This window comes from Stegodyphus dumicola, chromosome 2, assembly GCF_044657685.1.
Source record: "Stegodyphus dumicola isolate Sdum_Otavi_A_Nest chromosome 2, ASM4465768v1".
NCBI classification, from domain to species: Eukaryota; Metazoa; Arthropoda; class Arachnida; order Araneae; family Eresidae; genus Stegodyphus; species Stegodyphus dumicola.
In genome coordinates this window covers 135,758,581-135,773,184 of record NC_140769.1, presented here as the reverse complement: position 1 = coordinate 135,773,184, position 14,604 = coordinate 135,758,581, and the positions used below count along the sequence as shown (strand labels likewise).

The following is a 14,604-nucleotide window of genomic DNA, read 5'->3' as shown; positions in this document are numbered from 1 at the left end:
CCACTTGATAGCATTCCTGTCTACGGCGTTGCTTTATTCTTGCAGATTGTGCTTTCACGCCGGTGTAGGTTAGAGCCAGCTTGTAGGTTTAATATCTCTGCATAACCTTTGGCTGAATAAGACTTGGATTAGTTTTAATTTAAAATTCTACTTCTTCGAGCCATAAATTCTGGTTGGTTTGTAAACACCGCAAGTGCCTTTTGATAAACTTATTTGAGCTCGTAATGATAAGTGCTCTTACACACTTAGTAGTTACACATACAGTGCATGAACTTCAACACAAATTCTGTTTATCACGAATTCTTTCCCGAATATTCTAAGTTGTCGACACGATTTCATGAATATTGCTCCATGTACTCATGAAAACACTTTTTATAGGATGATGACAGAAATATGCGTTTCTCCTATTCTTCAGTCTTTGGTAAGTCTAAATGACGAAAAGGAAAGCAGTTGCCATTAATCCGTTTGGAGAAAGTCTTCATACGTTTAATGTAGGTTATCCATAAACCCGTGAAACTCCTTATAAAATCTAAAATAATACCAAAGGAAATGATGACGTGATAAATATGTAATGTGTCCACAAAAGCCATTACGCGATTTTTATTTTCGCAACTGTTGGTCATAGATCTATATACTTACAGTAATAAAAATGTTTTAAATAACTCATAAAATCATGTTTTGGCATTTAAAATTATGCAAGGTAGCTTTTCATATGGTTTCCTGGTACTTATAGTTGAAATTTTACATTTTTATAAAAATTTAAATACAAAAATATGTGACTCTTGTATAACAAAAATTGACGAGATATTCAGGGACCATATACAAACTGAAGAACATGTTTGCATTTGTTCATAAATGAAAGTAAAATATCATTTTAGAATAAAAATTCCTGATGTTGATAAATTAAGTAACAAGAACTGTTTAATATAATTTCCTTTTTCGAAACGAAAATCTTATTCACAGAATACTATAGAATTCCTGTTTTAGAAAATACTGACAGGCTTCATTATTAACACGTAACCACTTAACAAAATTTGCATAAATTAGAAATAAAAAATATTTCTAGTCAATGAATTATTTGTATGATTTTAAAGAAACAATTGGTGCTACTCTGGTAGACGGTTGCACGGATTTTTGTCGATTTACGTTGGCGCAATTGTTGGTGCGGTTTTTACATTGGTCAGGCATCTTGAAAACGCTGTTTTGACGTATTTTACGCATAGTAAAGTATTCGAAACTTTAAAAAAATAAATATCGTTAAAAGTAATGGATTAATTTTTTGTTGAAAATGTCGTTTTCTAAGATGGCAGGCAAATGTAAATAAATACATTTACTTTCAGTATAAAATACTAAAGTGAGGTTATTATTACTTTCATATGGCAAAGAAATAGAATAACACCACTATAAAAACATTGCGCCAACGTTTAATTGGATTAAAATATTACTTATATTGAATATCGAATTAAAAACATCATACCAACATTTAAAGGAATTAAAATATTACTGGAATTCACATCCTTTAAGATAAGTTTTATAGGATATAATTATTTAACATTAACATATGTTTATATGGCAATAAATATATAGGCAATTTTTTAAGCAGTGTATTAATTTTTTAAATAAAAATTTAAGTATACAATTATAATGTAAAAGAAAAATATGTACTTACATTTTTTTGAGTATTTAACCTGTCGTATATATATTGATAAGTACCACCAAAAAATCGGGATCATTATTTAGATAACAATGAAAAATGTAATATAATTTAAAAAATGTAATCTAAGGAAAAAAATTTTAAAATGTAATCTAAGGAATTCGAAGAGATGAATAATAAAATTTTAAAATGGCGCGGTAATGCACAAATATTCAGTAACCAATTAGGGAGCTGATTACAGCTCGTTAATGCATAAATATTCTGTAACTAATCAGGGAGCTGATTACATCACGAATAGAATTAAAATTATTTAAATAATCATATATAATAAAATCATTTAAGAAATGCAAAATTAAATTGCATTTTAATAGTTAACAGCCATAAATAATGTTTAAAGCACAAGATCAAATTTATAGATATTAAAACCAATGACTTTTAAAGTAATGTGACGTCATCAATTACATCACCCACAACATAAAATATCATAAACAATAAAATTTTTATTTCAAATAAAAATGCAAAATTAAATTGATTTTTAATATTTAGAAGCGATAAATAATATTTAAAACATGGAATTTATGCATTATAAAACGCATTATTTTTTAAATAAAATGACAACAAAGTGTCGGTTACCATAAATAACTTGTCTAGCATTGGGTTTACCATAAGTCGTATCGCTCGCCAAAATAATAAATCGCCAAAATCAGTGCAACCGTCTACCAAAGTAGCACCTAACAATTCATGAAAATATTAAAAACATATTGTTCCATGCGTACGGAATCGTAATAGATTTAATGAACATATTGGATAATAGGTGAATAAAATTTGTTTTTCTCAAAGAAATATTTCAGACCTCTGGAATTTTCCGCAGAAATATTCGTACAAGTATCACACAATATAACCAGTAGTTAAGCTTCAAACTACTAAGAACGTTAAACACAATGTAATGCAAATCGCATCTAAAGAGAGCTAATCTGATCTCAGCTGAACTCGCAACAATAACAACAGCAGTTCACTAAGCAACTAAACTCAGATGCTCTCTCTCCGGCCTTTTATAGTTTTCATCCGGTCGCGAGATATTTCTAGCACTTTCTGTTTCTCGAAATTACTGGAAAACAATAAGAGTGTGAAAATACGTTTAGAGTTAACGTAATGGCCAAGTACATTTATTTAATTTCAATACAAATTACCGATTTACCCTTTTACTCAATGTTAAATACACCTGTCCTTGTATTCTTACTTTTCCGGCATAACTTTCTCTTAAAATTTGTCTCGCGCTACATTACACAAAAAAATGCAGCAGTTTCGCTTGTGATTCTACTAAAATTACCTATCTAAATACAAAAATTCATGACGGTATTCTTAGTGTTTGAAAACGTACATTCAGCACACCAGTTGCAACAAAGTTACAAATTAAAGAATGTTTTATTTTTAATCCAATAGCGGGCACTTCCCTATTCAGCAGTGGCCACTCCTAAGGCCAGAAATGGCGGCCATTTTATTGTGGAGGCACCTAATAGGCGGCCACCGGTGCCATCTCTGAAGGAACGGACAGTTAAGACCATGCCTCTCCTGGGATTCGAATCCGGGCCCTTCAGTGCCCCAGTAGGCTCCCTTAACCACTATACCGTCTGGGCGACAATTAAAGAATGTTGCAACTCGAAAATAATTACGGAGTCACTCTTGCAGCTGAAGGAGATGGTTTTATTCAAACTTTCGAAACTAGTCCTGAAAGTGTAGGGCCCGCCAGGACCGAGCAATAAAATCTCTCGACACTGGTAGTTCGGTTCGAGGTTCCAAGCCAGGCGAAGAGCTGGTTGCATGGCCGTTTTCATGGTTTTCCCTATGTGTAACATGTATACGAGCCAGTTCCCCTTGGAAAGTCTTTCAAAAAGGCATCCCTGCCCTTAGCAGATAGCCCTCGTGTGCTTTGCCGTAATCAAATAAAAAAAAACCAAACCAAAATCTGAAACGCTGATTTTTGTTGCTTCAGTGCCTCCAACAAAATAATATCATTGAATGACATTTAAAGGAAAATTTTAAATCCCAAGCTTCTGTTTGCGTATTTTTTTTCCCCCGAATCATACTATTTTAAGAGGTATCAGCAACCATTATACCGACAATGTTAAATTGGCCATGTTTCGATGTACCTTTTCTCAAAATCTACTGTAGATATACGCTTGAAATTTTTTGTGTAATTAATCTGATTATACTCAAATAAGCGTTTGAAACATTTTGAATTTTAGAGTAATTTACAGAATATTTTGTTAGGCATAGTAAAATTTAGCACTTTTCTCACACAAAAATATGATTTTTTTTTTTTTTTTATCACAAAAATCTCATTTCAGTAAATATTAGGAAGCCTAATAAATAAACCATAAAAATTTTAGATACCTGTGAGCTGTAGTTCCTGAGAAAAGGTATATCGAGTATAAAAAAATCACGTTGGGAGAAAAACGCGTTTTTATGTAAAAATCTTCATTTATCAAAGCATTCGATGGCAAATTAAAACTAGATTTTTTTACAGTTCTAATTTTCGTAGAGATTAAAGAGTGGTATTTTTAAAAAAGATAAAAGTGTAGAGAATTTGAAAATGCAAAAATCCGAAATCACCATTTTTTTTAAAGATTTTTGGGTTCTAACACCTCTTAAACATCAGCAATAATCAACAGCAGTAACGATAAAGTTTAAATTTGCTTGTTCAAAATGTTGCTCTCTCCATACTCTTAAGTTTCCCACACATCGGTCCGCACTTGATTTTGTTCAGGGATTAACAAGCTCTACAATCCTCTCGCACCGGCGCGTCGCAAAAGATAGTGTGGAATGGTGAGTGCGTTACCCCGAGAAAATGTAACATCTTCCCTTGTTTATAATGTGTGATGTAGCATTTCTTATACAGCGAATTTCTAGAAATGCAAGATTTCGAAGTTCTGCGTTGCTCATCACAAACGGTTCCGGTTTCCTTCAGCAAAAGGGAACTCATCGTATATTTCTGTTTTATTCTAGCTAAATACTTTAGCAAAAAAGAACTCATCGTGCATTTCTATTTTATTCTAGCTAAATACTTAAGCAAGAAAGAACTCGTCGTACATTTCTCTTTTATTCTAGTTAAATACTCAACCAAAAAGAACTCGACGTACATTTCTGTTTTGTTCTAGCTAAATACTTAAGCTAAAAGGAACTCGTCGTGCATTTCTGTTTTATTCTAGCTGAATATTTAAGAAATAAAGAACTCAAGATACATTTCTGTTTTATTCTAGCTAAAATACTTAAGCAAAAAGAAACTCGTTACTTTTTCCTTTCTTTTCTTTTTTTTTTTTTCTTTTTTTCTTTCTTTTTTTTTTTTTTTTTTTTTGTGCAAAAAGAACTCGTCGTACATTTCTGTTTTATTGTAGCTAAATACTTAAGCAAAAAAGAACTCGACGTACTCTCTTTTTTTTATTTTGTAGCACAAGTTCAAGATATATTTTATATAAATACATATACTACGTGTTAATATATGCATATGTGTCTGTATTATAAGTAAGAATATTGGTTAAGTACGTTATTAATAATTTTTGGAGCGAAAAATCACATGCAGATTTAGAACTGCTACATTGGCGTCCCGAGCCCCTGTGTACTTCAAGGGTCACTTGTATCGCCGAAGGTACCATCTACTACAAATGAAACTGAAGTTGTTTTAATGATGTATACGTTATCAAAGAGGAGCATATGCAGATTTTGCCTACATTAATATGCAGATAGTTTACTAGATCGCTAACTAGACATTACAAGAATGGCCTGTTTCTTTCCTTGATTAGTATTCCGCCCTGTCCTGTTATTTCGCTTCAATGCAGTAACGGCAAAGAATCTGCGGGACTGTTTCGAATGCAAAAATAATTTTCCTTCCCTACAAAAATTTTCTGACTTCTGACGCAACTTCCAGCTGTTTCGTCGAACCCACAAGACGGACGACGGCGGTGTTGTTTCTGTTAATTTTGTTGCCAAGGCGAAGATTTTGGCACACGGTGCTAAATTTTGTTTTTGCTGAAGAACTCGAGCCAGAAAGGAGTCGGAAACTGAACCATTTGAGGATTATTAATTTGTCGTGCTAAGTAATACTGCTCTCACCAATCCGAATTATTTCTATGATAGTTCCTTGTTTGGATTTTGTTGTTTGTTTGTGCTAATGACCTTCGGATTATTTATTTCTCGTTCGTTGACGAAACGAACGGAGTTCGTTCATTTCTCTTGATGAGACAGCACCTCGTTGGAATATTTATGGGAAGTGTTGAAAAGCAAGCCAAAATGTTTACGATCGGACCGCCAGGTATTGTTTATATTCTGCTTTACACTTTTCAGCCTTACATTATGGGGGACTTAGGGGGTGTATAGTAATTACTTCTCCAACAATTTAACCCTAAAAACTCTTAATACTTTGCACTCATATTTCCTCCCCCGTCGGTTAAAGCTTACAGCAACTCAGGCATTTTGATAAATTTATAATAATTATGACATTTGACAATGTATTTCGACAATTATATTTAGGCGCCGACGCATTTATTATTCGCGTTATAAAATTGTAGATGAATTTTGTGAAGGGTGTTATTTAATACATTGTTGTCATTAAATTATCTGATAAATTGTTTTTTCCCGCTTAGTTCATTAATAACTTTACGAATTTTAAATAAAAGCTTTTTCATAAAAACAATATTTATTATTAGCCCAAAGGAGCGTTTCGTTTGGGCATATTGCGTTGGTTCACTATTAATGGTGTTTCACTTTTCAACTTGTTGCCTCCAAATATTACAGCCCTGCATTATATTTAAACAAATTAAATAGTAAAGAGTTTCCATGTATGTTTCTCGCGTTGTGAAAAATCAACGATACCTAGAGACATCAAATTTTGAATAATGTTGTCCTCCACTCTAATATATGGGCATCTGGCAGCCCAAATTTGGAATCTGGAATTTGTTTTATTATCGATTATACATTTTTTTTTAAACTTTAACGAATTTTTGATTAACAAACTCAAGGATCCTAGCATCAAAAAAAGTTTTCGTGAAAACGGATAACCAACGACGAGGCAAGTTCTTTGCAAACATCCACTGGAATGATTGGGGCAAGTTTAAAATTTTTATATGCTGTATCCGCGACTTGTATCTGTTAATTATCTAATCAAATTATTTAGTAGTCTTCATGGTCCATAGGAAAGTGTGTAGACTATTCAGATAGTCCTACCGGAAGTATTATGTAGTAGGTAGTATTTTCTATCTGTACTACTGAAAAATAATAAGAGTTCACCCAGAGCATTTGAAAAATGTGCTCACCGTAACATATGAAATTATAGAGAAGAATGGCAGTGTAATAAAAATATCTGATGTGGACACTACATAACTTCCTTGTACGTAAGGCCTATTAAACTATACATAATTTTCACTGCACTTCATTTAAACTTGTTTCCTCGAATTTCATTAGAGATATATTTTTTATTTGGTCATTTCAGTTCTCCCTTTGCGACAAGGCAAAAATACATAAATACTCAAAACATCGTCATTAGAAATTGTAAGCTACAAAGAAACGTAAAACACAAAATACAGTTAAAACAGTTATGAAAACAAATTTGACAATTAAAATTAAAGTTTGTACGGGAAAACAAGCAATTCGGCTAACGGGCAGGAAGACAATTTTTCGTTCAACACAAAATGAAATTACACCTTTGGTCTCACCCTGCTAAAAGATTGTGCAGTTGGTGCACCAACTGACTTAATTCACTATTCTACTAAGTGTTTCAAATGTTAACAAATGACAGCCTCGTTAGCCCTCGTGCCACTTTTAAGATGTTGATAATTCTACAACTATTGAACGCAGGTAAACTAAAGGCATAAAGTCTTAACCGGAACATAAAAACTACATAATCTAATCACTTTTAAAGTAAAAAAATGCACAATTTACCAATATTATAGGAATAAAAACACAGAGTTTACCGAGCCAAATAAGAGAGTGGGTGATTTCTTCTCGTTTAAAAACACGAAGTTGATTTTTTAGTCCAAAGGAGCGTTAGCTCAGGAGGGCTATTAATTTCGTTTTGGCATTTTGCGTCGATTCCCTTTCTGCGTTGTTTCCCTTTTCAAACTATTGCCACCAAATAGTATCCCTCTGTGTTACATTTAAAGAAATTAAATAATAAAGAATCTGCATAAATTTATGCATGTTTCTCGCATTGTGATAAAATAACGGTACATAGAATTTTGAATAACGTAATCCACCTCCGAAGATGGGCATCTGGATGCCCAAATTTGGAACTGAAATTTGTTTTATTAATAGGAACTGGAATATTTTCTAAAGCATTTATGAGTTTTTGATTAAGAAACTCAACGATTTGAAAGCCAGCAGTGGCAACACTGCACGGGGAAAATATTTTTATCTATAGCGCAAGGGGCCTGTGTATTGGAAATTCTAAAGTTATGGTCATTTTAAAATTATTTTGCTATACTGCTATTGAATTAAATTTTATGGTTGAAGTGCGAAGTGTGTTTTACTTTTATGTAATAAATAAATAAATAAATAATAATAAAATATTTAATAAATAAATATATAAACATTTTATTTAATAAATAAAGATAAAACAGAAAACTAAAAAAAAAAAAAAAAAAAAGGCCTTTGGGCGTAATGTAAAATCTGAAAGCTTTCAGATTTTTTTTATTTTTTTACATTTTGGATTGGGAGATTTAGGGATTTTGCTGGTTTTAAATTTCATTTCTTTCTTATGTTCTGTCTTATGTTCTGAATTCCTTACTATTTTGTCTATAATATATATATATATATATATATATATATACATATATTTGGTGCGATAGATTGCTTTTCCAGAAAAGGGAGGTGCACAGTTATATGTTATAGCAATCCCACAAGCAAATTTTCAACGTTCTAATCAGTCGGTTTTGATTCCTTCTGAACCCATTTTAAATCCATTTTATAATCCGTTTCGGTAAAAAATAGTCCTTTATTCTGTTCGTACGTATAAATGTCAAGCAAAAGTAGCGTCTAAATATACTCGGGTCAAAATGGACATTTTCGTTGAAATATGACATATATTTCTCTATTACAATACTTCCTTTACTTCGTATAAGGAAGTAAAAAGAAATTGTACATTCTGTTATTTTATAAAATTTGAGCTTTGTTTTGTCAATGTTTAATTTAATTTTGTAAAACTATTTTTTTAAAATTAATTCATGTATAGTTAGTTATACTATAATTTCTAAGTATGTAAGTTATATTTATAAATATAAAATTGGAGGACTATATAACTGTTGGAATTAAATTTCTCGATACTGGTTTCAGTCATCAGGTGTTTGAGATTTCTTTCGCCTCTTCAACAAAGAAGAGAAAGTGAAAGGAGCCTTATATTGAAGAATTAAAAGTGAAAGAAGTCTTTTTATCAAAGCAGTGAAAGTAGAAATTGCCGCTGCATTAACTATTTATCGTTAATTAGTAAGTCTTTCTACTCGAGAATATTAGAAACTCAAAAAGCATGTTCTTGGCAATAAATACTAACGGAGCTTCTATTAAACGACCAGTATCGTGCTCGGTACTCAGGACAAAGCTGAGTTAAGTGATTTCGGTTGCTTACGATACACAAAGCAAAAATTACTTCGATGGTACGTGCTACTCAGAGCAAAACTTCGAAAAAATAAATTTAAATGAAATGTAGCAAAAACTGTGTATAATTTAATAGGCCGTACTAGGAAGTTATGTGGTGTCCACATTAGATTTGTTTTTTCATTTGAATACAGCAAGGTATACCAGGGCTATCTGCCTAAGGAGAAGGATGACTTCATAGATGACTTTCTAAGGGAAACTTTTAAGGTATTTTCTCCCTCTTTTCTACATGCATTCGTGGTGTAACCGAATCAAAATCGGCGCGTATTCGAGAGATCCAGGTTCGACTCCCATCGACGGCATTGCTCATTTTGTATGTGCTCTTGCTTCCAAATAACCTAATGACTCTACAAACTGAATCGCATTCTCCTTGAACATGGGGTGAGGGACAAGATCTAAATTGCGAAGCTAGGCAGTAGCTATGCGGGCTAAAATTACCAAGCACTGGTAGTTCGCCGCCAAAATTACCAAGCACTTTATTTCTGATAGTAGAATGCTTATTATTAAATGAAAGTTTCGTGGTGTGTTTCGTATGTGTATCATAAATGGGGGCCAGTTTCTTTTTAAAAATGCTTCATTGTGGCCCACAAGTAGCCGAATTATTAAAGCCCGTCAACACAGGTAGTTTGTACCACGTTTGGTTTCCTATAAAATAGGCTTGAAAAAAGAACTTGAAACAAAATATAAATCACATCTTTTTTTTTTTTTTTTTTTTTTTCCGTTTCCTATGCTTTGACATAGCGTGGTAAGCAACGTGAAAGTGTGAAAAAGATACTTTGTTCGAAACTCTGCAACATTTTATCTGGAGCGGATCATTTTTATTTTTTCCATTTCCGTAAAGAGATTTTAATTTCCTGAATGATTTATTACTTGCACGTGATCACATTCACTCTTACTCAGAGGTCAGATTTCTGGTTCGATGCAAAATGAGAAAAAATACTGCTGACGGCGCTTGATACCAGCACGCATATTAAGTGATAAGCTAGACCATTGATATGTAAATCAGGACTAGTGAATTGGCTTAATTTTAAAAATATTCTGAAAAAAAAAAAAAAAAAAAAGATTTTATATTACTCCCAAAAGGGCTTTTTTTAGCGTTTTGTGTGTTACGTTTATTTATTAAATATCTTGCTTTTCGTACTTAAACCGCATAAAATTCAATTCAACAACAACATCACAAAATATTTAAAAACAGCATATCTTTAGAATTTCCGATACACAGTCTTGCGCGCTGGAGATAAAAACGTTTTTTCTGTACAGTGTTGCCATTGCTCGCTTTGAAGTCTTGAGTTTGTTAATTGAAAATTCGTTAAAGTTTTACAAAATTTGAAATACGTAATAAAACAAATTCGAAGCTCAAAATTCAGGTCTCCAAGTGCCCATGTTCGGTTGGAAGACTATGTTATTCAAAATTTGATGGCTCTAGGTACCGTTGTTTTTTCACAGTGCGAGAAGCATTCAAGCACATTCTTCATTATTTAGTTTCTTTAAATATAATATATGGCGGTAATATTTGATGGCAACAGTTTGAAAAGTTAACGCAGAAAGCGAAACGACACAAAATGCCGTCTTGAGACTTTGTAATTTCTTAGGAAAGTTAGTAATTTAAAAGCAATGGAAGCATTTCTTAATACTTTTAATTTAAATTTTGTTTTTCAATAACAAATTTGATTGGTATCAATTTAACTATAGTTAACACTATTTCCATCCGATAAAGTTGATGAGCATTTTCGGTTTTATTGTAACTGAATCGAGATGTTTCCAACGCCATATATTATATATTTCGGTACAGAATCGTTATACTTTTTTATTTCAGAATCACTAGGGCAAAAAAAAAAAAAAAAAAAAAAAGAGGACATTACTCATGTAAATTTAAGTTTCCTATTTAATTTTTTTCCCTTTTAGTAATAAATTCATTAGTATACAATAAAAAAATTTAACCTGTAAAAGTACAATTATTGCTAACAATTAAAAATTATATACAAACATATACAATTAAAAATGTAAAATTATATTAAAATAATGCTAAAGATAGATGAAATAAATGCAAACCAAATGATTCTGATATTGAGATACGTAATCTTCTAGAGTCATTAGGATTTCTGAAGTAAGAAACACGAAAAATATCTTATATATTATATCTCTGGGGCTTAATGAACCCAGTCGCCAAATCCTGGTGATGAAGAACCATCATTCACCACCTTTATTGGTTTGGTACTTCTGTAGAAGCTTTAGATATTTTTTAAAGCAGGTGAAAAATATGCATATGCCCTCGCCGGGACTCGAACCTGGACTTTCAAATACGCGCCGAGTGTGCTACCGTTACCCTACGAAAGCATGCGAAAAGAGGGATAAAATATCTTATAATATGTGTTTGAAATATCTTTTATTAATGATCATACTGCTGCAAATCGTCATAAAAATAATTATTTGAATACCACTAACGTAGACTTTAAAAAATAAGTTGAGAATAATGAGCTATTAATAACAGTTTTTATTCTTTTTAAATCATCCAGTGTCAAGCAATTATAGGCTAATTCAGATCTTTTGCTTTGCCGAATGATAACACTCTTCAGATTGGCTATTTGCGGAGCCGCGTGGGATGAAAGATCTTATGTTTCACGCTATGCAGTAGTGGCTAAGAAGGGTGGATGATTAATATGGTTGCATAATATAACATAATGAACGCAGTTACTTCTTTCACCTTCTCAGTCTTCTTAGCGCCACTCGACACTGCTTAAAACTCTTTCACTAACCTGGCGTATGGTTTCACTCCAAATTTTTCCACTGCGGTTAATTGATGTCTACGTTTTAAATTGTTTCTATAGTGAGACATGAAATGGTGTTAAAATATGCTTGTTGATGTTTATCGAGGTGATTTCTCCACGCGGAAACGTTGCATCTTACTCATTTTGCAGAAATTTCTAAGATCACAGAACTAAAGTAATTTTTTTCATCGACAATAGACAATAGTCCTCTGTTGCTGCTTCTAAAATTGTTGTTGTGCTTTCTTGTTGAGCTCATTTTTGTGGTTCTTTAATAATTCCTCCACGTCTTCATTGTTAACCTCCTAGCCCATGGGTATGAAGGAGACAAAATATCATAGACAGAAAAACATCCAAGGTGTTAAAGTGTTCTAAGTCTTGGCCTGCATCCCAGTCTGGTAACAACATCCTCTCCAGGCTGAATTCGTGGTCTTTTAAGGCACTTTCTGCCAGGCTTTATTAATGAGAGCTAAGCAATGAAAATTAAAATGATGTTTCTTAAACTTGAGGGTTAATTATTGGGCTATAGGTTTCATAAAAACATCTTTGAAAATTATATGTTGCTAACTTGAATGTTAGTAACTCAAGACATCTTTCATTGTCCGAGGTGGTTTTTGTGTAGATAATTTGTTCATGAAGTGGGACGTTTGTGATCTGAAGTTCCACTGGCCAACCAGTGGCTGAGCGGTAAAAACTCTAAAACTGGTAGTTCCGATATGAGTTTGAATCCAGGCAAACTTGCTGGCTGCATGGGCGTTTTCGTGTTTTTCCCCATGTGTAACGTGTATACGAGCCATTTTTCCTCAGAAATTCCTACACGAAGAGATCCCTTTCCTCAGGCAGATAGTCCTCGCGTGCCTTGTCTTAATTAAATAAACCAAACCACTGCAATCAGAGAGTTTTCGCTGAGAATGTTCTTAGCATCAAAATTGCATCCATTTTTCGAATAAACAGATTTGTATACAAACAGTGCATCCTACAGTTCTGTATTTGTGATTTTGCCTGTCGTTTCAGAAATTCAGAAAGTTTTCGGTAAGCGTATATATTTAACATTAGATTCAGATTACAGTTTTTCTAAGCTTCTAGTTATCGACGAGTTTGTCTACTTTCAACGAATCTCTATTTTTTTTCTGTATTAAGGCTTTGCTGAATACTATATTCATCGGTATTAGGATGCCATTTATGATGATGCCAGTTAGATGCGGAGTGACTATGACGCCACTTAGATGACGTCGTAGTGACTTGAGTATGACAAGTAAATTGACGCCACTTAGATGCGGAGTATTTGAGCTATTTCCAGACTAACTAGTGTTTTCCCCACAGCAACATGTATACAAGTCAGTTTTCCTTAGGCTTGTTTTTAAAGGAATTCCTATAGCCAGAGAGCCTTCGACTGCTTTGCCATAATCAAACAAACCAAACCAAACCAAACCAACCAGAATAATTAAAAACTTTCAGGGCATTCGGTTTTCGTAAGAAAGTATTTTTTCCAGAAAGTGCTCCATGAAAGCGTCCTTCTTAACACAAATTAACCTTGCAAGCATTAAGTAATCAACCAATCATCAAAGGTGTCAATAAGGTATTTCTTTCTATAATTTATAGAATTTTTTCAAAAAAGCAGCTTAAAAGACCTGATCCAAACATGGGAGAATTTATGAGGTAATTTAAAATAACTATTTTATCTCATTTTTAATTTCTGTAAGAAACTTTTCATTTGTTAACAGTCCATCTTGATCGTGCGGCTGCTAACAATGACAAATGTTTACATCCAAATTGTCAGTGAACATTTTAGGTAAACTGAGTAAATTCTTAACATCATCGGATAAATCAGAATAGCCTAAAAGAAAGGTGACAGCACATAGTTCGTTCTTGCAGGGAAGAGAAAGAATAATGTTCTAGCTTAAGAAATAATAATTTTCTTAATCTACCATGGACACCGTAGTCACTAGATATCAATATTATTGAGCCTTTGTGGTTATTTTCTAGAGAAATCTGCGTCAATGCTATCCACCGTAAACTGAAATTGCCAACGTTTTACAGGAAGAATGGTGCAAGATTTCCTTGCAAAGTATACAAGAACTCTATTTATTAGTATACAAGACCTCTATTTCTATCTACCTTTATAAGACCTCAATTAGCCTGCAAACTGTTTTGAATGCCAACGGATTTCCTACACAGAAATATGTTTTTATCTCGGTGTTTCCATATTTTTGTCCAAACCCTGTAGTTTTTCTCTCCTTATCGCATGCCTTCTTAGTATAATTAGAAAGCACGTCCGGCTAACAATCGAAAGGTGCAGAGTTCGAATCCCAGAGAGAGAATTGCGCATTTTTCTTTTCTTGCCTGAACAGAAGTAATGAGTTTACAATGTGATATTATCTAAAATTACCAAAATGTAGGCGTATGTGTGGTAAAAGTAGAAAACAATAAATTCAAGTAAATTGAAAGCTATATCACTCTCAGAAAGTTGCGATAATTTAGTCGTAATAATTTTAAATTAAATTTAATTCACTTTTTTCAGTGAATGCATTAAAAAAAATACTT

At 32.7% G+C, this 14,604-nt stretch overlaps 2 protein-coding genes across 3 annotated transcripts in view; one reads left to right on the top strand and one right to left on the bottom strand.

Annotated features, from left to right (window-relative positions):
- The window catches only part of LOC118195308 (uncharacterized), a 294,732-nt gene that overhangs the window by 84,615 nt on the left and 195,513 nt on the right, over positions 1 to 14,604 (bottom strand). The window lies entirely within an intron of this gene.
- LOC118199623 (monocarboxylate transporter 12-B-like) overlaps positions 1 to 14,604 on the top strand; it is a 173,923-nt gene that overhangs the window by 13,529 nt on the left and 145,790 nt on the right. The window contains exon 1 of one of the 2 annotated variants that reach the window (XM_085811143.1): positions 5,722 to 5,963. The exons of the other annotated variant lie outside the window; for it this stretch is intronic. Within the exon in view, the coding sequence (XP_085667269.1) occupies positions 5,888 to 5,963 (76 nt within the window). The 5' untranslated portion in view covers positions 5,722 to 5,887. Of the gene's footprint in view, positions 1 to 5,721; positions 5,964 to 14,604 lie in introns of those variants that run through there. 2 annotated transcript variants of the gene reach the window in all.